At 40.3% G+C, this 21918-nt stretch overlaps 1 protein-coding gene across 1 annotated transcript in view; it reads right to left on the bottom strand.

Moving 5' to 3' along the window:
• Positions 1 to 21918, bottom strand: part of LOC131441184 (glucosylceramide transporter ABCA12-like) — a 47210-nt gene that overhangs the window by 24775 nt on the left and 517 nt on the right. The window contains exons 2-30 of the mRNA XM_058612323.1: positions 21564 to 21676; positions 21306 to 21373; positions 20836 to 20978; positions 20613 to 20743; positions 20285 to 20427; positions 19168 to 19323; positions 18718 to 18935; positions 16452 to 17396; positions 15868 to 15974; positions 14634 to 14740; positions 14047 to 14246; positions 13833 to 13909; positions 12670 to 12800; positions 10796 to 10960; positions 9905 to 10069; positions 9442 to 9637; positions 9080 to 9219; positions 8016 to 8135; positions 7766 to 7856; positions 7252 to 7431; positions 6514 to 6841; positions 5477 to 5591; positions 3439 to 3768; positions 2885 to 2954; positions 2667 to 2801; positions 2359 to 2520; positions 1959 to 2142; positions 1009 to 1227; positions 303 to 499 (exon numbers count right to left, since the gene is read on the bottom strand). Of these exons, the coding sequence (XP_058468306.1) occupies positions 303 to 499; positions 1009 to 1227; positions 1959 to 2142; positions 2359 to 2520; positions 2667 to 2801; positions 2885 to 2954; positions 3439 to 3768; positions 5477 to 5591; positions 6514 to 6841; positions 7252 to 7431; positions 7766 to 7856; positions 8016 to 8135; positions 9080 to 9219; positions 9442 to 9637; positions 9905 to 10069; positions 10796 to 10960; positions 12670 to 12800; positions 13833 to 13909; positions 14047 to 14246; positions 14634 to 14740; positions 15868 to 15974; positions 16452 to 17396; positions 18718 to 18935; positions 19168 to 19323; positions 20285 to 20427; positions 20613 to 20743; positions 20836 to 20978; positions 21306 to 21373; positions 21564 to 21676 (5336 nt within the window). The remainder of the gene's footprint in view (positions 1 to 302; positions 500 to 1008; positions 1228 to 1958; positions 2143 to 2358; positions 2521 to 2666; positions 2802 to 2884; positions 2955 to 3438; positions 3769 to 5476; positions 5592 to 6513; positions 6842 to 7251; positions 7432 to 7765; positions 7857 to 8015; positions 8136 to 9079; positions 9220 to 9441; positions 9638 to 9904; positions 10070 to 10795; positions 10961 to 12669; positions 12801 to 13832; positions 13910 to 14046; positions 14247 to 14633; positions 14741 to 15867; positions 15975 to 16451; positions 17397 to 18717; positions 18936 to 19167; positions 19324 to 20284; positions 20428 to 20612; positions 20744 to 20835; positions 20979 to 21305; positions 21374 to 21563; positions 21677 to 21918) is intronic.

Genomic DNA, 21918 nt, shown 5'->3' with positions numbered 1-21918 from the left:
TCCATCACAGGGCCACATAGAGACAAACAAACCATCTAAATCAATGTTTTGTGTGTGTGTGTGTGTGTACTCTCTTTAGGACCTTATCTGCCATTTTCTGGTGGTTCTAATGAGGCAGAATATCTTTGCTGGTGAACTGGTTAAGTTTAGGGCTAAGATTTGAACTGTGTTTAGGTTTACGGATCACGCTTTGTTCAGGCTGTCCGAATGAATGGAAGTCAATGCAGGGTCCTAAAAATAATAATGCAAACCTGCTTGTGTGTGTGTGTGTGTGTGTGTGTGAGAGAGAGAGAGAGACTCACGTTTCTTATGCTGGATGACAATGTCCCAGATGCTGCGCCTCGAGCAAGGATCAACTCCTGTGGTGGGTTCATCCAGAACCACCAAGCGAGAGCCTCCTATGAAGGCAATGGAAATTGACAGCTTGCGCTTCATGCCGCCCGACAGGGTGCCCACCCGCTTGTGTCTGTGCGCGTACATGCCTGTCTCCTCCAGGATCCTGGCAGGGGAGTCAATGAAAAGTGTGTGACACTAAGCTCATGTTAACACACTATTCTGTGCATTAAAGTGCAATTTCTCAGCTACAGTTCCATCAGTTCCATCAGTCACCCAGACTCTCTGAACTATGAGGACCATAGGAGAAGTACAGTTCCTTGCCTTTAGGTTCAGACTTATTATTGCTACTCTTGCCACGCAGAACCCCTTCAGAAATAGTTTCAATCACAGATCAAAATTCTGGCGCAAAGGCCTTGAGATACCAGACGTAACCAGTTACGGGTATTAAGCACTGACTAATATTTAAACTCTTACGGCCTCTGTGTTTGTTTTGTTTTTATTGGAAGAGCATTGCATCGCTTGGCCTACGGACACCGTTTATTTGATTTTGGGGTGCAAACCAAATCAGCACGACAGATGAAATGGCGCCGCTACATCGTACACAAACCCTGATATCATCTCAAAGATGCAGTGATAAATTGAGGACGCTCTCGGCTCAAGAAGATCGCTTACGTTCGGACTTGCTCGTGCAGTACCCTGCGTGTCCAGTGTGGGGCCTTGATCTGGCCGTACAGCAGCAGGTGCTCCTTGGCTGTCATGTGGTCAAAGAGGACATCGTATTGCATGCAGACGCCGAGTTCTTTGCGAATATCATCGATGTTGCTCTGCATGTCTCTGCCGTACACCTCTATTGAGCCAGATGACGGGGCGAAAAGGCCAGTCAGGAGAGACCTAAACATGGAGCATAATAATGTATTGTGTGAGTAATATTAATGAACAAACCGAGTTATATACTGTATATAAATCAAGTCATGTTTCAGTCAAACATACTGTATCGTGAGCATTATCTTATGTTTCTCTTTTTATTCTTCTCATGATTTGCTGATCCCAGGACTATTATAATGTGTTGTCTTAGTGCAAGTGTTAATATTGTATCTGTTGTTTATTGTTCTTAATGTAATTATGCTGCTGCCCGCTTGCCCAGGTCTCCCTTGCAAAAGAGATCTTTGATCTCAGTGGGACCAACCTGGTTAAATAAATAAATAAATAAATAAATAAATAAATAAATCAAAATTATAAGATAAAAACAAAATTATAAGAAATGTAATTCCCATCTTAGTTTTTGCTTGTTTTCAACACTGTTCAATTGTTTTTAGCAACTGCACTGCAGTGATTTTGTGTTACTCCGAGCCTAAGAAAACAGAGTCAAACAATTAAAATGAAAATTCAAGCGTTTCAGTTGATAAAGACGCGTCAGGCTAAGCTCTATCGTGGCTCATTTGATGTGCCAGACTTTGACAAAACAATCTCTCTGTCAGCAGCGGAGCCTAGAGATGATAAAAAGGGATGCACAAATCACATTTCACAGACACCACATACAGAAAATGAACGGCCACAATGCATGTATGTAGCCAAGGACGTGCTGATACAGTGAAAATTGAGAAGAATTGCACCACACGTACATGGTGGTGGTCTTGCCAGCTCCATTGTGACCAAGCAATGAGGTGACATGGCCCTCGTGGAAAGAGACATTCAGGTTTTCAATGGCTACTCGGTCGCCATAGATCTTGCTGAGACTGTGGAGGACAACACCAATTGGAAGCTCTGAGAAATCTTCACCAGCCTGGAAGGAAAGCGCGTTCTTGCCTGAGAGAGACAGTGAGACAGGGGCAACTTGTAAATCAAACTAACAAGGGACAGGTATTAAATAAAGAGTGAGGGAGAAATATAAACAAGGAATCAGGGCAAGAAAAACATGACAGACCATGAAAGGGAGGACATGGTGTCCATGAATCAAAACACTACACCTGATGAGACAACATCACTTGTTTTTATCTGCCGTAAGACTTTGTTTCCTTATACCTTTTCCCTTGTTGTCAGATAGGACAGACTGGTTTTTCTGCATGACGTTGGTGAAGAGGAGCCCTTTGTCTGAACCAGTGTTTGAATGAATGCTGCAGCACAGGTCAGTCCAGAACGATGACTTGAACGGGAAGTACCATGGAGCTGGGATTCCATATTTTCCTGTTGGGAAAAGAAAAATCGATACAGGAAAAATTATTGAGAGCAAGAACTTTCTTCTAATAGGAGTTACGGAATATAACAATTGAATATTATGACCACTATTGCTAAAATCAGGACTCTGATGATTAAAGGTTAAATTGAGTCACCTGGGAAGACCATGCGGATGTAAGCCCCGATGACAAAGTAGAGGATGGAATCAATGACCATCAGCCAGCACAGCCACCCGAATGAGGCTGTGTCATCAGCAATGGGAGAGGTGTATGAGTTCTTCCAATGAATTCCTAAAGAAGTAAATAGTAGAGGAGTTTAATGTTGCCTCACACTGATGCAGCTGGCTTTTTTTGATGGCAGTCAAAGCTCTAACCTTGTCCTTGGGCCTCATAGCGAGACACGTATTGACTGGCATGACTGAAGCAGGTTGGGGAAAATAGGCCCTAAAGGAAAATGAAAGAAAATGTTAGACCAAAAAAAAAAAAAAAAAAAACATGAATACACATCTTCATCATCCCAAAATCTTACTCTATGAAGTAGTATGAAGTGAGCTATTTTTGCTTTTCGCAACACTTTCTTCAAGGCAAACAACATTTTAGACGTATGTTCACTGCTATGTTGAATAATAAATAACAATAAACCCTCCTAATGAAAAACAACTGAAGGTGAAAGTCACTGTTTGCTCATAATGGAAGTGGCATCTCTGAAGCTGTGTTAATAAAACTTTGAAACTTAATATCAGTAAGATTGTTTTCCAAGACAGATAGAATACATTTTAGAAAGGAATGAAACAACAGTTAAAATCATTTTCTTATTCTCAGAATCTTCCAGAGCAAATTACATTATTTGTACATTATATGTCAGTAAACATAGCGCACTCATTTACTACACATGACTGATGATGAGGGAGGTTGAGAGGTTGCTCACCAGCAGGCTCTTCTGTGAAAAGGAGAGATTTGTCTCCAGGGCCATGACCACAATGAAAGGGAAGAAGCTGAGAATGTAAAGGAGGCTGCCGCTCAGTCCAGCGATGTAGGTCCTGTCAAACAAGGAACTGACCAGGTAGCTGAAGGCCAGGATGCTCAAGCCGTAGTCACAGAAATACAAGAACAGGAGGAAGCCGTCACTGTGGGGGAGGATGTTGCCGTACTTCATCACCAGAGTGAGAACAAAGATGGTCATGACTAGGTAAGTGGCACACTCTAGGAACCAGGCAAAGAAGTGGCTGGCCGGGTTGACTCCCATCATCTTCATGTACTGAGGGACAAAGAAAGAAAAAGATGGGTGGACAATTTTAACAGGAAGTCAAGAGAAATCCGCCAGTCCCTGATGAATCAGTCAACTTGAGATGTATTATCTCATTTTCAAGTGGGTACACAACACAAACCACCACCAGCCAGTTCACCAAATAATGTACAATGTAATAGCGTTTATACAACCATGATAATTTGTGCATATGCATCTATACATACTATGCTGGCACATATTAGATAACTTTGCAGACTGTATTAAAAAAACAATTCAGTTAGGAACAGGAGCAGGTTATATGAAGATGGTTACATCACAAGTGAAAAGAGGTTATGGACCTTATTGAGAGGCACAGGTTGTTCCAGTCAGAAGGAACTTTACATTGAAATGCATGATAATCAATGTGTTTGTTTTAAATATGGAGGATAATAAAGGAGGATTAGTCAAATTTGACAGTCTACATTGACCGTAGGCGTGACAGTGGATCATTGTTTGTCTCTATGTGGACCTGTGATGGACGGGCGACCTGTCCAGGGCGTAACCCGCCTTTCACCCTATGTCGGCTGGGATTGGCACCAGTGCCCCTCGCGAGCCTCATGTGGAGGATAAAGCGTTAGAAGATGGATGGATAATTTTCTGATGCAGATGAGAGCCAGTTCAATAATTCACACATCAAACAGTGATGGGTATTATACAGACACCTCAGGCCGAGTCTACAAAGACTGTTAAAAATTAAATGAAGAAGGTGAGGATTTGTTAACAGAGGTGTTCTGGTGGACTATGTCTGCATAATGGTGTATTTGAAGTATCAACTGAGTGATAATTCTTTTACAGGTTTGTAATGTGAAGCAGTGCAAGCAAAGTAAACTCACAGACAGTCTGTGATCAAGATGTTAAATGAACCAGAGCAGAAACAGTGAGAGACCAATGGCATACACTTTATCTAAAAGGAGGTAGTGATCGATCATATCAAAAAGCTTTTGTGGAAGTGATGAATATGGCTCCTGTAGGCATGTTGGCAAATGAATAAATCAATAAAGTTTTATTTGTGTTACAAATTTCAAACAAAGCATTCTCAATTTGCAACACAGCACTAAAAAAAAAATAGGTCATTCATTTAATGTATTTGGGGGTAAATGTAGGAGGTTTGTTCAGGAGAGTAGTGAATGAATACAGTCGATTTATTTGTGATGTGAGGTAAGTTTTAAGAGGCCAGAGTCTGAAGATCGGAGGGTTCAGTCTGGCTTGTACAAAGTGAGCAGGTCAGAGCCTGTGTCCTGGAGCCAGACCACTTAGTGCTTTGTAGTCAGTATTTTGAAATGTATTCGGAATTTGAGTGGACGCCAGTGAAAAGATCAGAGTGTTGCAGTGATATGTTCTGTTTTTCCTGTGCCAGTTAGTACTCTTGCTGCAGCAGTCTGAATTAGCTGCAGGCGTCCCACAGTCTTTTTTTTTTTTTTTTTTTGGGAGCCCGGGAAAAAGGGCATTACATTAGTCTAATCGTGTAGAAATGAATGCATAAACTAACTTTTCAGCAGACTGGGGCAGGATAGGCCTCAATTTGGAAATATTCTTTAAATAGTAAAATGCTCATAACATGGCTTGTAAAGTTAAGTTGTGGTTGGTTTATAGAGAAAAATTAGATCAATTTGGAACTGATCTTTTCTCTCTAACCTCTAGTGTACGACCACAGACGCAGGTTTGATCTTTTCTTTACCTCATGCAGTCTCAGTTCTCTCTCGTGCACAAGTTTCTTCACAAAATCAGCCACGAACAGCACCCAGGCCAACATCAGCATGATCGGAAAGACGAAAGAGATGGCCTCCAGGTACCTGGGAGAATACAGAAATGCCAAGTGTTCATCAAATGCCTGGAAAGCCAAACAGCCAATCACTGTCAACAAAGGCAGACAAATAGGCCTATCATTCAGCTACAGGCTTGACAAGGCTGGACGGATGCAGAGTGAGACAGCAATACTGAGGGAGGGAATGGGGATTTTTGACAGCCACGTTGTGATCCTTGTGTTATTTATGCAAAAATAAATGCTTCTCTGTTTTAGTTTTTGTGCCAGATAAATATGAATTTAGTGCTTGGAATGCTAATACCACACATCCATATTTCACAGCTATCATGTCAGGGACTGAGTTGAGTAATGAATCAAAATGACAGAGAGGCGAGAATCATCATATTGTATGTGTGGTTCAGAGGGCAGCCAAACACAGTGGCCCTCTAGTGCTTCTTAGATGAGATACCAGCACTGTCTTAAGTCACACTCATGGGCAACCACAAAAACAGCTATCATGCTCAAGCAAGATTTATTAGACCTGGTGTTGTGTAGTGATGCTGTTAATTCCAAACCCATGTTGTACTGCACATACACTATAAAGATGAGTGCTGTCCTTTGGGAGTGGATATTAAAGGCCCGGAGGCTGCCTGAGTGTGTGTATATGCACAGTTTTGAAAAAAGGAGGCATCACGACGGTGAATAGTCTTTCACATGGTGCGGAGTCAATTATAATGAAATGAAATGTTCTCATGAATGAACACCAAGTGGAAAATGAATAATGAGCAAGAGCACGCATTATTCCACATCACTGCCTTCTCAGGGAGGCTGTGTATCTTGTGTTTCTTTACATTTCCATGCGTGCATTCATTTGGGAGTACGCTCACACTGTATCTGTGTGTGTTTGTATGCATTTATACAGTATGTGTGTGCGTGTACATGTGTGCGGCCATGGATTTAGGGGGACTCACTCATCCCGGAGATGGCACGGGTAGGGGAAGGGCTGCAGCTGGACGGCTGGCTCTGTGACTCTGTGCCCAGCGTGAGTTTCAATGATAGCCCGATCGATGCTTTCCTGGAGGTAGATGAAGCCCCGGTTGTAGCGCATCGTCAGGCTGGCCACGATGTGTGGGTCCTTCACAAAGTATGGGTTCCGGACTCTGTCGGTACGCATGACATTGTCCATATGCATACGGATAGTGTAGCTGACTTTGGGAGGCAGGGAGGATGTGGTGGAGGATGCCCTGGCATGGCGGCTCCGTGATGAGTCTTTGTCTTTGGGAAGCTTGAAGATGACACCTAGAAGACAGATTAAACCACCTCACTGCATTATTCTTGTACTGAAGGGCAATACTTAGATATCTGACTATCACTGTTTTCCTTGTCCTAGTTACTGTGACCCTGACTTAGATCATAATGAGATGCATTGTAACAGGCATGGCTGCCTCAGAAATGTTTAATAGGGGCCAAAGAGGGGGAAAATGGACTCAAGCAGACGTAGCATAGAAAAACAAAATGTTAAACTGGTGATTTGTCACTAGTAACACATTTCTGTGTAATTGGCTCCCTGTAATTGTCTTTTTTTATCCACAAACTAACATATACAAGATTAAATCCATAAAAAAACTGTAAAATGTATATGAAATTTAATGTCTCCCTTTCTGTTGAGATTCTTCTTTCATAAACCATGTCAGTCAATCGTTACTTACTTGCATAGAGATTGCGATTTTTTGCAAGTTCCTGAGCTGCGGTGTTAAGCTGCTCTTCGGAGTCGTAGCCACGGTAACGGTCAAATTGGATACAGGAAGACAGGTCCATCATCAGTTTAGACAAAGTGGTGATATGATCCAATATTTGTTTGTTGTTTTCCAGCATTACTGTAATGTTAGCTTTAGAAAAAGAAGGGAAGAAAGACAGAAATCAGACTCTTTAACATCGAGATCAAAATAGGGAAATTTGTCGTTGCCTTTTCCCAACTCATTTGATCACAAATTAGAAATACAGTCTTTAGCTAAATGCAAGGTAATGTAATACAGCACAAAGTCAGACCCTGTGGGGCTTAATGTATAATCATATAAATGGGAGATGTTTTTAAATCATGCTTAAATGAGTGCAAGGTGTCTTTTAATTGCAAGAAGCGATCTAATTTTCTTACAATGTGGATATTCTAACATGCAATATGGAGGGAAGGCATGCAAAGTAAAACCTGGTATCTGCACTCACAGAAGTTCTTGAGTGTCTCTTTCATTCTGTCAACATTGATGTCTGTCTGCATCTGGATGAAATTCTTCACAAAAGGGTTGCCGAGGGAATTCTGACAGGCGAGAGGGAGAGATGAAGAGATTATGCACAACATTCAGTAGCTGAGCGCCGAGCAGGACCGCTGCAGAGTTCAACGCTAGATTTTCAGATGAGCAAGAGCGAGATGGCTACAATAATCTGATATGCACAAGACAGCTCTGAGGCTTCATACCTGCAGCATTGGCAACGTGTGGCTGAGTGTTTCTGCGGAGTTTATGATGTAGCTGGAAGATTCGATCCACTCTTGTGACTGTTTCCTCAGGTTTGCGAATTCCTCTAGGGTGGTATTGGCCTGGGCAAAGTGAGGACAAAGAAGAGAACATGAAAAGTCTGGGCATCAGCAAGATTTCACCACTTTCTCTCTGTGTGCATGTTTGTGTCCATTTGAATCCGAGTTGGCGTCAGTATACCAAGAATGAATTCAAACATGGTCCAACTTGAACCTAAATAAAAGATGGTGGTGATGAAAATGAACATCTATACACCCCCTGAAACTTTGCATTCCTTGTTAAATGTTAGTGGACGCTACACAAGAACACGAGGTAACCATAGCCTTAAAAAAGTCAAAAACAGCAGTGGTTTAAAAAAAAAAAAAAAAAAAAAACCTACTGCTAAAGCTCAGGGATTTTGGAGGATTTGGAACATAAAGTTCATGGTGTTGAGAAAAGTGCAAACACCAGGATCTACTGACTGTGCTGGAAAACAGGCAAAGGAAAGATCGTGTAGATGCCATCACAGTTGTGCTACCTTAGTCATTGTTGTAGACTGTAGATTAACTATCAGTTAATCATTTCTATGGGTGATAGAGATATTAATAAATGATGTAGTCCTGTATGTCCATACCCTGTACGCGTCTCGGATAGTAAACAACCCAATAACAAATAAAATCTGAAATTCATTTCAAATACACTGTGACATTCAGAGTAATGATTAACTCGTGGGTGGGTATTTTTCTTATTAGTGTTAAAGAGTGTTTCAACTATGTAACACAGTTTGTTGTGTATTGTAATGTCAGTCTCCATGCTGCATGTTTTAAATAATAAATATTGCATGTTTTTAAGTGTCCTGAACTCTGTTTCTATTACCACTGATCTCTGTCCATTTTATTGTTGTTCTGCAAACCTTAGTTTTATATTCTGTCTTTAGGGAGACAGTAAACAACCACATTAAGTGGGTACTGGGCAGGACAGAATGACATTTTGTTGCGTGTGAATTTGCACTGTAATCCCTGCATACCTTCTCCATTATGTTCCTTGTGACCGGAGTGTCAGGGGTGAACAGGATTTGTCCCATCAGCATCGGTTTGAGGAAGGCCCAGGCTATGGCTCCTCCTGTGGTGTTGACCATGTCCAGGTACATGTTCATACAGAATGGAGCTACACAGGAATGGGAGGGATGAAAATCATTCTTTGTTGAGCTGAGCACGATCAGAGATGTGTCCACACATATCAGAATTCAAATAAATGACAGTACAAGATGTCTTTTTAACAGAATATATCTTGTCACTTGTTTGTGTTTTTACATAATACTAACTAAGAAAGCTTCAACAATCCCATGAAAAACAGACTGCACTGATCATATCTGTCCTCTCTACGTACTGGCATTTCGGGGAATCTTGAATCTCTCAATCATCTCCTCCCTCTGCTGGTTGTGGGGGGAGGAGGGGCTTGAATGTGACGCTGTGGTCAGCTTGGTTATTCCAAACACAGCCATGATACCCTTAGTGCACAGCGCTTTAGAGAGGGTGACGAACGTAGCATGGTTGGACTTGCCGGGCGTCTGTCCTCGGGTCATCTGAGGGGGAAAGAGAGCTAGAGACTGAGAAGTGGATCATAATTTCCTTGAATTAAAAATGTAAATGAGAACAAAAAAATAAAGGCTATTTAAAGCCTCAGCAAACTGCTTTGCTTGTTGTATTGGTTGAACACATCGGAGAAGGGACACAGGAGTATAGCACCAAAATATTTGGATTGTTTTTTGGGAAAAAATGAAAGGTGAGTGATCAAACAAGCTGAGCAAACACAACAAATGAAGCACTACACGGCAGTAAAGAGTGCATACAAGGTTAAATTCACTGGTGGCGTCCGTGTCGAGGTCCTCCATGGAGAGCAGGTATGTTTGCAGTTGACTGATGGTAGGAATAATCTTGTTCATCACATCTACCACAGCCTCTGCCATATCAAGCATCACTGTTGCCAGGCTCTGCAGTTCTTCAGACAACACCACCTGAAAGAAAAGGATCAACATTAAAACATAACTCTCTTTATTATTCTTTTGTCATGAAAGAGGACAGCACCAAAGTCATTTGAACGAAAGTGATGAAAGAGTGAATGGAAAAAATGGAAAAATGCTCTAATAAGATCATTTCCCATAATTTCATACAATGACGGATTGTTTTACAATTACAATTCACCATTTGTTGGTTCTTGTCTTCACACTTTGGTTTCTCTCATTTTGTACTGAAATAATGTAATGAAATAGGGAAATAACAATGTATGTAACTAACAACTGCAGTTTCAGCTGAAAGAAAATATTGTACATGGAGTGAAGAAGAAATCTAAAAAAGAAACACATTTTAATTACTGCATCAAGGTAACTAGAACTGTTCTTTTTGGTGGGAATAACAGTGATTGCAGTCTTAGAGCAAATGGAAAATAGCAGTTACAGTCTAAAAGCTTTTTTTTTTTGTTAATAAATGTGAGGTAAAGAGAGCTTTGTCTAGGGAACAAACATTTCTTGCATAAAAGCACTCCTCTCTGACTCATCTACTCTTCAAAACAAACCAACCGCAGCATCAAACATGTAACTTAACATGCAAAAACTATTTATTTTCCAATTCAGCCACTGTAGAACGATGAATTATCATCCAATATACAAAGTCTCTACATATCCAAGAAGTTAACTGCTGAGAAGAGTGAAATTGTGTTATTTTTCCTCTGTCAAAAGCCTTACTCTGTAGATGAGTTTTTCAGTGTTGACATGTCGAACCACCAGCAGCACAAAGCTGTACCACTCTGTAGTACTCATGGAACAGAAAGTCTCCAGGATGGTCAAATCAGTCATGCCCATGGTCTCTGTGGAGTTGCATTGATGTAGGCTGACCAGCCAGGACAGGATCTGTACAAAAAAACATCCAAGACACATCCAAGTCACATTTTAACAGTCACAGGTATGAACTGATTCTGTCCACATATGCAGGTCTTGATGGGGCCTAAGACTACTACTCCTACTACTACTGGGTTCAAATCACACAAGTGTCAATTGTCAACCAGATCCGATTGTTCAGTGAAGGCTATTATATTATATATATATTATAAGATTAATGAATCACACAGGTCAGCTACATCTCCTTTTAGACTGATTATACTCACACAAACAGTAATGTGCCAATTCAAGTTGACAAACTTCCCACTTCTTACACATATTCTGCAGTGAACTACCATCTACTCTTGTAATTCTGTATCCATTCATACTTAAGTCAGCAGTAACTTTTTCTGACTTATTACAAAATGCACTTTCTGTGCCATTAGCTGATGGTTCTTGTAGCTGTCGCTGAGAGTATTGCTATTTCTTTTTATTGTTTTGATAATTTTGTATATGGATATTTTTCATTTATGTAGTTAACAATGTATATTGTAATTATTCTATCTGGATTTTAGTTGTGGTTATGATGACCCCTACTGGTTGTATAGGTGGGCTGCACTGAATAGTAGGATGCGGTAATGTGATTAACGCAATGAATGGTGGGAAAATGTGCGTTCAGTCTGTCTTTTGGAGCTACGGTGCTAATGGAGCAAGATATGAGCAGAGTTCGACCATAAAGCCTTAGCAGCTCCTGATTTTCCGGTTAGAAGGCGCACGCGGTATGAGAACATGTTCCTTTTTGTGCATTTTACATTTATTTTATATGTGTGATAAAATTGATGTTGGCAAAACAAATACTTTCAAGAGAAACCATATTTATGTTAAAATGTAATTATATTTTATGTTATTTCTGTTTTTCACAGTGTTTGGAGCAGTCTAAAATGTAAAATGAAGACAATAAAAACTCGGTCAAACATCAGTTGGATCGTGGTTTATCTGACCAGAAGAAAAGCTTTGAGAGCAGCTACAGTTCTCTTGAAATGACAGTGAAATCACCTTTATCACTGTAGCACCATCTTTCAGTAGTATATAAACTACATAAGTCACCAAATACTATGATCCAATACTATGTCTACAAAACAAAACATCTTGGCGCTCCCTAACTCGTTATTTGCTCCCTGACTTGATATTTGCGCTCCCTTTTTATTGGTGATTCTGTCCATGGGCGAGCCTTAGGAAGCTGCCTGCTGATTGGCTCAACAAGTCAGGGAGCAAAGAACAAGTTAGGGAGCACAAAGAACAAGTCAGGGAGCAAAGAACAAGTTAGGGATCGCAAACAACAAGTGTATTTTAAAGCATATAAAATACAATAATTTTGAATGATAATTTGCAATTTGTGTATTTTGATTTTGTGGTTAATTTTTGTTTGCTCAATTCATAAAGTGGTGTTTGCTTCTTAAAAAGTGCTGCTTGCTTCGTGAAAAGAGTTGGTTCATAATACTGACACACATCTAATTCCATAAGTACTTCTCACACATGGCCTGTGGAAGCTGACAAAAATTACAAAAAAACAAAAAACAAAAAACATAAAAAACATTGATCTGTACTTCTTAATGAATTCACATGTTGTTTGCACTATTGCAGACTCAGAGCAATTCACCATGTCTTCAGGTTCACAAAAAAAACAACTAAATGTTTCATTGCACACAGCCAGTATGTAGATTAGCATGCAGCTGGCTCACCTCTAAATTGTTGTTAGGTAGAATAGAATTCATCAGCAGGTCCAATACTGCTGGATCGAAATCCATGTGTCGGTGAACATCCAGAACAAAGGCAGTTTCATTCCTCAGCAGCTCACTAATCGTCACCACCCCTGAAAAGTGAAGTAATAATATTTGTTTGTCTTTTTATAAGTGCTCTACTACGGAAGCTGAGAGCGGCCATGCCTTTCTGCAGTTTGCATGTTCTCCTTGTGTGTGTATGGGTTTTCTCCGGGTTCTCCAGTTTTCTCCCACAGTCCAAAAACATACAGATTTGGGGATTAGGCAAATTGGAATAAAACGGTATGAAATGGATGGATGAATATATGTGTGTGCTTGCATGAACATGCGGCTATATTTCTGTATTTTGTAAAATCTGGTAACCTACTTGAATTGAGAATGCAGAAACTGTTTTAAACACTGAGGGTCGCAGTACAGTATATCACCTTTATAGCACCTGGATGTCTAGAAAAGTGCAGCTGCAGAACGGGCTTTACGGCTTCAGAAAGTGTCTTCACATTCATCTTCACATGTAGCTTCCAGGAGCCACTTTTTAAAAAACTGTTTTCTCAGCCAGCAAGTCACAATGAAGGAGACAATTTACAGGAGCAACAATCATGGATAAGTGGCGAAATAGGCTGATGTGGGCAACAGGTCAGAATTAATGAGCAGTCGGTTGTTATGGAAACAAGGTTTGAGAGCTGCTTTTTTATTTTCATGGTTAGACGAATGTGACTATGGCCTTAAATCAGCACAGTTCAAATCTTGGACATCACAATACACTAAATCTACAGACAAAAAATTATATATACATTACATTGAAATTAATTTTATAGAATGCATTTTTCTTAATAGATAAGGGGACATTTTATTTTGGAAACACACACCAGCACTACCAACATAAAGACATAAGCGGAAGGCAGACTGTGAAAGAAATATGAATCATAGAGTACTGGCTAGATTGGAAAGTGGTGTTTTATTCCTATGTGTTTGTCACATTTTTTTTTTAAATTATTATTATTGTAATTACATTTTTAACTGAACATGATAATGTGTATTGTGTTCCACATTCCATGTCCCATCCCTAGTATTAAAATCTAAAATACAGTTTTACTGTACTGTTATGACAAAGTCAAATGTCTCACCTGGGGAGCTGATGTTAATGTTGAGAGTGTGCAGGCTGCTGATGTTAAAGCCCAAACTTTCACTCAACGCAGCGGTCCTGTAAATAAGTAAACACACACACAAGAGTAGTTTGATTAGACATTTACGTATATTATACCAAAGGGATATTTGGGTGAACAAACGTCTGAAAAAACCTTTCAAGGAAAGGCATTTACATAAGTTGAATGCCAATACCAGTTTGCCTCGACACTGTAGGTTGTAGGTTCTCCAATGAAGGTCTGGAACATGGCTTCAGTCAGAGCACTTGTGTTTGTTATCAGCATTTCAAACAGGGTCTGCAGGCCGGGCATGAATGTGTCACAGAGAAGACCAGGCTCGATGGAAAGGTGCCACAGCAACAGATGTACAAGCTCCGTATTCTCCAAGGTACACACCTACAATCAGTCACGTGAGCAACAATAATTTGTTATTAGTTTCAACCTATTGTGACGTGAACATATACAAATTAAACACATTTAAGAATAGAATATGAATTTGTGGTCTGTTGAAAGTTTTGCTGTCAGTAATTCTTACCATACCATTCTGGTCTGAGAACACTTTAATGATTTATGTTTGGAAGCTTTTTATGTATTAGCACCAATACAATGGCTTTCGGCACTGAATAAAAACTGCATTAGCGTCACTGTCAGCCTGAAAAAAACAATCTTGTTCAAAAGTGTCGCAAACCAAATGGCAGAGTAGTGTTTTCAGATATTCTGAATAACTACTTCTCCCACACATTTATGACAAATGAGTAATACTGGCAGAGTTAATGCAGAAACCTGGGCTCTCAGTTCGGCAAGATTCTCTTCGAGCGTCTGGTCTGTCTCGCTGATTTGGAAGAGCTCAGCGATGGTTTCGAAGGTCTCCTCCATGAGCAACAGGTTTTCTGTGAAGGGACAGGAAGATAATTAGGGTTAGAGAGGTTATTAGACTAGGACGGAAAGATGGTCTGGAAAAGGAAAAGAATGGCAATAAGGTCAGTGAAGTGACAGAAAAACATGACATCCCACTGGGCTTCATTACGACTCATGCCATTACAAGACAGCAAGCAGCAAATGATGCTCTTAAAGTGAAGTTCCTGTTGCAGGAGTGATGGGGCCAAGAGAAGGCCAGCAGAGCTAAACGCTGTCTTGCATTAACCAGACACAATGTAGGATTTCAACATAATGTCTCCAAGATTATTTTGATAGTACATGAACTTACAACAGGATGAATGTCGACCCTGTCAAAGCCTGAGCAAGTCTGCACCACCTGCATTGGCACTATGTAACTTCATTTTTTACGCCATATGTACGTTAGAAGTCCTGCTTCAGAGTTCACTGGTATTATTGGCTTGTCAGCGACTGCACATGTGGAGGGAATAATAGAGTGATAATAGATGTGATAATAGAGTATTTAATAAGGCCAAAATTAGACAATGCTGATGCTTGATCTCTGGGGACTCAACACCTGGAGTTCTTTACAATAGCAGTTTCCTCTGCGTGCATGTGCGACAAATATATGCTCTTAGTTACAAAGTGATTCTATGCAATAAAAACATTGTCACACAAACACAGGCACTGATTAAAAGGAGGTCATGGATGTCCACTTGTGTGTGTGAGGGGAGACGTTTAGCAAAGGCAGACAGGATAAGTGATTGAATTCTACTTCGCTAATGAGATTTAAAAAGGTGCTGAGTGGCTTTTTGCTGGAGAGGGGCCATATGGCCTTGGGCTCTTTGGGAGCTCAAGCTTAGCTGGTGTGAAGTCATATTCCTCATATCTCCAGAATGAATTATGCTGTGCAATAATCATGTTTACAACAACAACAGCTTTTACATAATGTTTTACGGTCTTGCCATAGTCTTGCAGTCGCTATGAAGGTCAGAGAAAGAGGTGTCACAGCATGTATGTGAACACACAGTACAGGAACAGTGGGTGCTTCACAGCACAGCAAATATCAGAGTGAGCTTGTGTGGGATCAGATCATTTGAAAAAAACGGAGTAATTCTCTGTCTAAATAGTGCAATGTTACCTTCAGACTCGCTGGCCAGAGCCCCGGTGATATTTTTGAGCAAAGACGAGAATGGAATGCTATCGGGAATCATATGAACAACATTCACCAGGAGATCCATTGATGACCTGAGAAAAAGGATTACATATGAAACAGGGGCTGACAGGAACAAAATAATGCTAAAAATATTCCTAAAGCCACATTACTGTCTTAGGGCACCACTAGCTTTGTTGTTTTTATGCCTGTCAAAGTCTGTGATCTTTGGCATTGGGATTGTAATGACTGGTGGGCATGTAACAAAAAAAAGAATGAAGATATTTCTCGACTCAGGGGAAACTGAGGTTTGGAAGCAACATTTTTCAAAAATACTACCCCTTTTCTAGTAATACAAAGCTAAATGCAAATCGGTGCAAAAGTATTCCTTTAAGAAAGCCATGGCTATAGCCGTGCTGTTACTTCATCCAAGGATGTGTTCCAATAAAGTGATTGAGAGATAATTATACTGTAGGATCATTATAGCATTGTTAAAACACAAATACATCTAAAGGTGGCCTAATACTGTTGCCCAGTGCTGTGAATTTTTACCAGAAGCAATTAAAACTTACATCCCAAGAGTAGCAGGTAGTGTAACAAAGGAAAGCACCCCCAGCGCTGCATTTATGGTCTCATCTTGAGAGTTGTTCAAGCCCCATGGCATGTCACTGGTAGCTCCTTTCAACACTACATTCAGATCAGGATTGGCAAAGAACACGTGAATAGTGTCCATAATTTCTACTGTAGAAGGAGGGACAGCGAGGGCTATGAACATGGCAGGATAGTCGATGGCAAACAGCTCTGTGAAGTCATCCATGGGGTCTCTTTGTGGCATCATTAGGGCCTCACGTTTGTGTCGGCTCCTCACTGTGTGGTTACTGTAAGTGCTTTCTGGCAGAAACATACCATGATGTTGACCCATTGGAGGCAGAGGCCCACTGGTACTCACAATCTGCCTCAGCATTGCAATTAGGTTTCCAACTAAGCCTTTGAAGAGCTCTGTATTTGCTGGCAACTCAACGTTCATCTTGTTCAGGAGCGACAAGACACCCTGAAGGATGTCGTACATTTTGGGCAGCACCTGCATCAACAGGTCTACTCCGAATGCTTCAGTTGAGGTCAGCCATGCAAACAACTTGGTCACCATCTTTACAAGCAAGCTTGCGTCATTCGACATAAGGACCCGCTCCAAAACGTGGTAAACCATAGGATCTTCACCTAATATCTTCAATTCAGTCACCTGTTCGACCACTTTTCTCAACATGTCAGTAATAAAGGCCTCATTGAGTGTTGAAAAATTCCCCTGTATCATGGAGAAGAAGTCCGCTGAGCTGATGTTGGCAGAGTTTAGGAAGATCATCGCCACATGTTTGAAGAGGTCCTCTGAGGAGCTGCTGTTGAGAAGATGGGAGTTGTTGACGATGAAGATCAGTGCTTCCTCTACAGGTTCAATGTAAGGATGGAGGAATGGCGCCACATTGAGCAGTTCTTCTGAGAGCATATTTATCGAGGACAAGCTATAGAGAGGAGAAAATATCGGGTTAAGTTCGCAGTGTAAACTGTTTTTTTGTTTTTTTTAAACTGACAATTTTTCATTTATCCCATTTCCTAAACACCACCACACCTACTCTATATTTGACCAGAAGTAATGCTTCTTCCTCAGTTGAGTCAAGTTTTATTCTGTACTTCTGTGCTTAGTTTTCCAATTTCATCCTCAATATATTGTGGAGTTGTTCCACTGTGATAAATGATCTATAACTCATGCAGTCAGACCTGATTGATTCCCCGCGATAAACAGAATGTGATCATTATCACCATGCCTGGCTCATTATTGCTGCTGGCACATAAAGGGAAATCAATTTTCAAAGGATATCGCACTTAGCTGAATTCATGGTTAAGCCACTATCTGTGCACGATTTCCTGTTTTCGTCCAGACTCGCGTTAAATTAATCGAGCTGAATGTAAATCTGGTCAGTCCATTTCCACATGTAAGTATGTGTGCATCAAACGGGCTTCATTGAAGTGCATTGTGGAAGCAGTTTATATCCACTCACGTCATTCAGTACTCATGTTCAATTTGGTTTTTAACGCAAAATACATCATTCAACAGTGTAACAGCAGCTGAATGCATTTTGGCATGGTTAAAACGGTCAGCTTAAGTTCAAACTGAGCATCAGAATGGGAAAGAAACAGAATGTTCAATGTGGTGTGAATGTTGGTGCCAGACAGACTGGTCTGAGTATTTCAGAAACTGCTGATCTTCTGCCTGGGATCTGGGATTTTCATGCACAACCATCTCTAGGGTTTACCAAGAATGGTAAACACTAGTATCCAGTGAGCAGCAGGTCTTTGGGCTAAAATGCATTTTGGGATGCCTGAGGTCAGAGAAGAACAGTCAGACAGGCTCGAAATGAGAGAAAGCCTGCAGTAACTCCAATGACCCCTCTTTACAACCACGTTATGAAGAATATTATCTCTGAACACACAACACAGTGAAAATGTGAAGCAGGTGGACTACAGCAGCAGGAGACCACACCATTATGTGCCCTGTGTGCCAAATAAAGTGGCCAGTGATTGTACAAATGAGACTAGAATGTGTCTCTGAATAGATCTAGACATTCAGCAGCCAATTTCCATGGACAAGCAGACAATGTTTCCACTACCACAACTGTTAAATACAATAATGCCATGACTGCATGACACTGTCCTGTCCTGCTCAGTGCGGTCTACCAGGGCCTCTGTCGGTGGAAAAAAACAGAGCATACAGCGAGGGGGTTCCTCCTGTGATTTCTGATCATTCTGCAATTACATCATCTTATTGTTACTGTAAATAGTCACCTGTTTTGTAGCTGTACACCCTGGAGCTGCTTGTACCAGTAATGCTGTACCTCAGGGTTCAGTGGCCAGCCTGCCAGTATAGAGAGGTGGTCAGACACAGCCATGATGAGCTGCTCTGTCACATGTGTTTGGTTAAGAGTGACCTGGTACATAGACCATATGATCTTGACAATCCGGGCAGCTGTGGCATTCGCAGTCATTGGTTCCACACCCATGTGCTGTACAAACAACAGACGGCAGAAATGAACTGCTAGCGTTTGGCAGCTTTCTCTGTGTGTCAACACTGCCACCAAGTGGTGGAACCCTTAACTGTAACTTGCACTGGTAAGATTTTTTTTAGGGACAGTATTTAATACTTTACTTTAGTCTGAGAAAATAAATCTATATATAACACTAATGTATACATATATATATATATACATATATTGATTCCCTGTACCATGTACTCACAGTCATGTCCATATTCAGGGCTTCAGCATAGGCATCCAAAACAGGCTGGAGGCTGATGTTGCACCACATATACATGGTTGCAGAGCTTAAGCCTCCTGCCTGTCTTACTGGTTCCCATACACTGAGAGCTTCACTGCACTCCAATGTTCCATTAGCCTAGAAAGAGAAATATACAGTCAATAGGACTCATTGTGTTTCAAACGCTTTGTTCAGGGAAAAAAAACAGTTCAGAGCAAAAGAAAAAAAACAAAAAAACAATGGGAAACAAAAGGCAGACACAGGGGAAATATCATAATCTCTCTGCTCTTGCAGTTCAAAGAATATAAAGAAAAGGCCAGCAGTCTCACACAGGTATCACCATTTCTCACAAGCATGTCAAACGTCTCCAGCTAAGGTTTACATAAAACACCTTTAGACACTAAAGTAATAATGTTCTGCCACACAACGCAGTACACTTTCAGAGCACTGGCTTGACTCAGCTTATCATTTTATCACCACATGACAAAAATGTTTATTGATGTCTAATTAATTACATCACTGTGAAATTAATAGCACATTATGTAAAGCACAGCAGACATTATGCAAACTACAAGTATTGATAAAAGATTTAATAAAAATATTCAAACAAAACTCAGTGTAAATGGGTCACCATGTGATTTCCATTGAAATCATTTGTTGTTTTTTGGATCTTCTTTGTCAATAAATGTATTGTAAGGTCTCATTTGAACTAAGAGGTGGAGAACATAATAGAACCATGTCTTTATAAATACTGCCCTTTTTTGTTCATGTGTCATAACATAAGGGGAAGCACAATAAAACATTTATTAATAATAATAATTTAAAAAAAAAGCTCCAGTCAATAGTTGTGTCTTGATCATCTTCATCTGTAAAAAGTGTTTTGAATGATAAGTAACGTTGTACGTGCCTAAGCCGGCAGGTAGAATGGATGGGTTGTACACATACAAACACATTCTTTCACTGTGTTCATCACCTATTATCACTAAATCAACTGTGATGCCAAGATTTCAGTTGAAAATTCATGAGTGTACACGTGGCAGCGAATGACTGAAGAGAAACCAACTGCACAGTGTTGAAAGTACTGTAAAAGCGGTCTAACCTGCTGAGCTGCCTGCACCATGCGTTCCGTGGAAACCTGAATTCTTTCCATGACTTCAGACAACGTAACAGAGGAGCTGTTCGCAGACACTAAAACATCTGTTATCAAGGTCACCAAAGGAACCTGGAGGCTTTGTATCATCACTGAGAGGAAGAAAAGACAGAGTTTGGCTTGAAAAAGGTGGTCACATAAACTTGGAAAACAGCAACTACATCAAGTAAAAATCTGAAAATAGTTTGATGCACATACAATTGGAGTCTTGCTTTTACTAATTACTGCAGTATGAATGATTACTTTCACTTCCAACAATGTATCCTTGTTTTCTTACCATTCCCTGCTTGCATGTTTTTCACGACACCTCCTATGATTTTTTCAAATAGCGGGACCACAGATGAGATATTGTGCCACAACTCTGTTCCCTCGATGGAAAACAGTAGGACTTGGAGCATCTTTTCAGGTCTGCAATGAAACATGGGGCATTGGGGCAATTACAAATTCACAAATGCTTGCTATATAACCAGCAGAGTGCAATGAAGTGCGATTAAACTTACTTTTGCCACATGTTTTCGTCTACCTGTCCGTTTATCATCTGATTCAGGAATGAAGGAAGGTGGGCAAAGAGCTTCACAGACTTGACGACTGAGTGAGGTAAGTCAGGGATTCCCATCAAAACATTGCTCACATGCTCGCCCAACTGGTGACAAAAAAGGGAGAAATTAGCTAGAATTAAATGATTAAACGTTGTGCTGCATGTGTCCTTTGATTCAGGACGTGTGGTAATAATGCAGAGCATTGAAAAAACAATGTTGTTCTTTATTTCTATCTGTGATCATATCTGTTGTTTTATCAGCATGAAATATAATGTTTTGACTAAATCCGCTTTAAAATTTGCCTATGGTTGTGTATGTTTGTTTGTTTTTTGGTCCTATGACCTTACACTAAACTCGTGACCTTATAAACTAAACTTTAAAGAAAATAATAGCAACAGAATGTGTGTTCATACACACAATGTAAGCCTTACCTGGCCAATAATCATGGGCACATTTTCTAGGGATGCATTCTCAAAACTTGCCCAGGGACTCATATTGCCTGAAATCACAGAAGATATTCACAATGTGAAATATATATACACACACATATATAAATATGTATATATATATATATATATACATATATATGTGTGTATATATAAATATATATATATATACAGTATATATATATATATATACAGTATATATATATATATATACATAACAGTGACAGTGAGAAACTGACTTGCCTTGGTCAGACATCAAGATGGACTGAGTGATGTTAATGACTGCAGAGATGTAGGCCTCTGCTGTGCAGTTTGGAGGCAGAAAGCTCTGGATTGTCTCCATCTGATTCAAAATCCTTGGGAAAGAGAAATGCAAATAATTATTTCACGTCCAAACATCACATCAACACATCAACACATCAATTTCACGTTTCTGTTTGGTTAAGGATATTCATCTAGACCAGTGGCTGTTCACTGTCATCACGCAGCTGTAGAGACCTGATCATTTCTATCATAGTTATTAACTCGGACCAAATTTCCCATAGATATGAAATGAAGGCAATTCATTTCCATTAACTGGTTGGTGGGACAGGCCCTG

The sequence above is a fragment of the Solea solea genome, chromosome 2 (assembly GCF_958295425.1).
Source record: "Solea solea chromosome 2, fSolSol10.1, whole genome shotgun sequence".
Classification (NCBI taxonomy): Eukaryota; Metazoa; Chordata; class Actinopteri; order Pleuronectiformes; family Soleidae; genus Solea; species Solea solea.
This window is presented reverse-complemented; position numbering and strand designations above follow the sequence as displayed.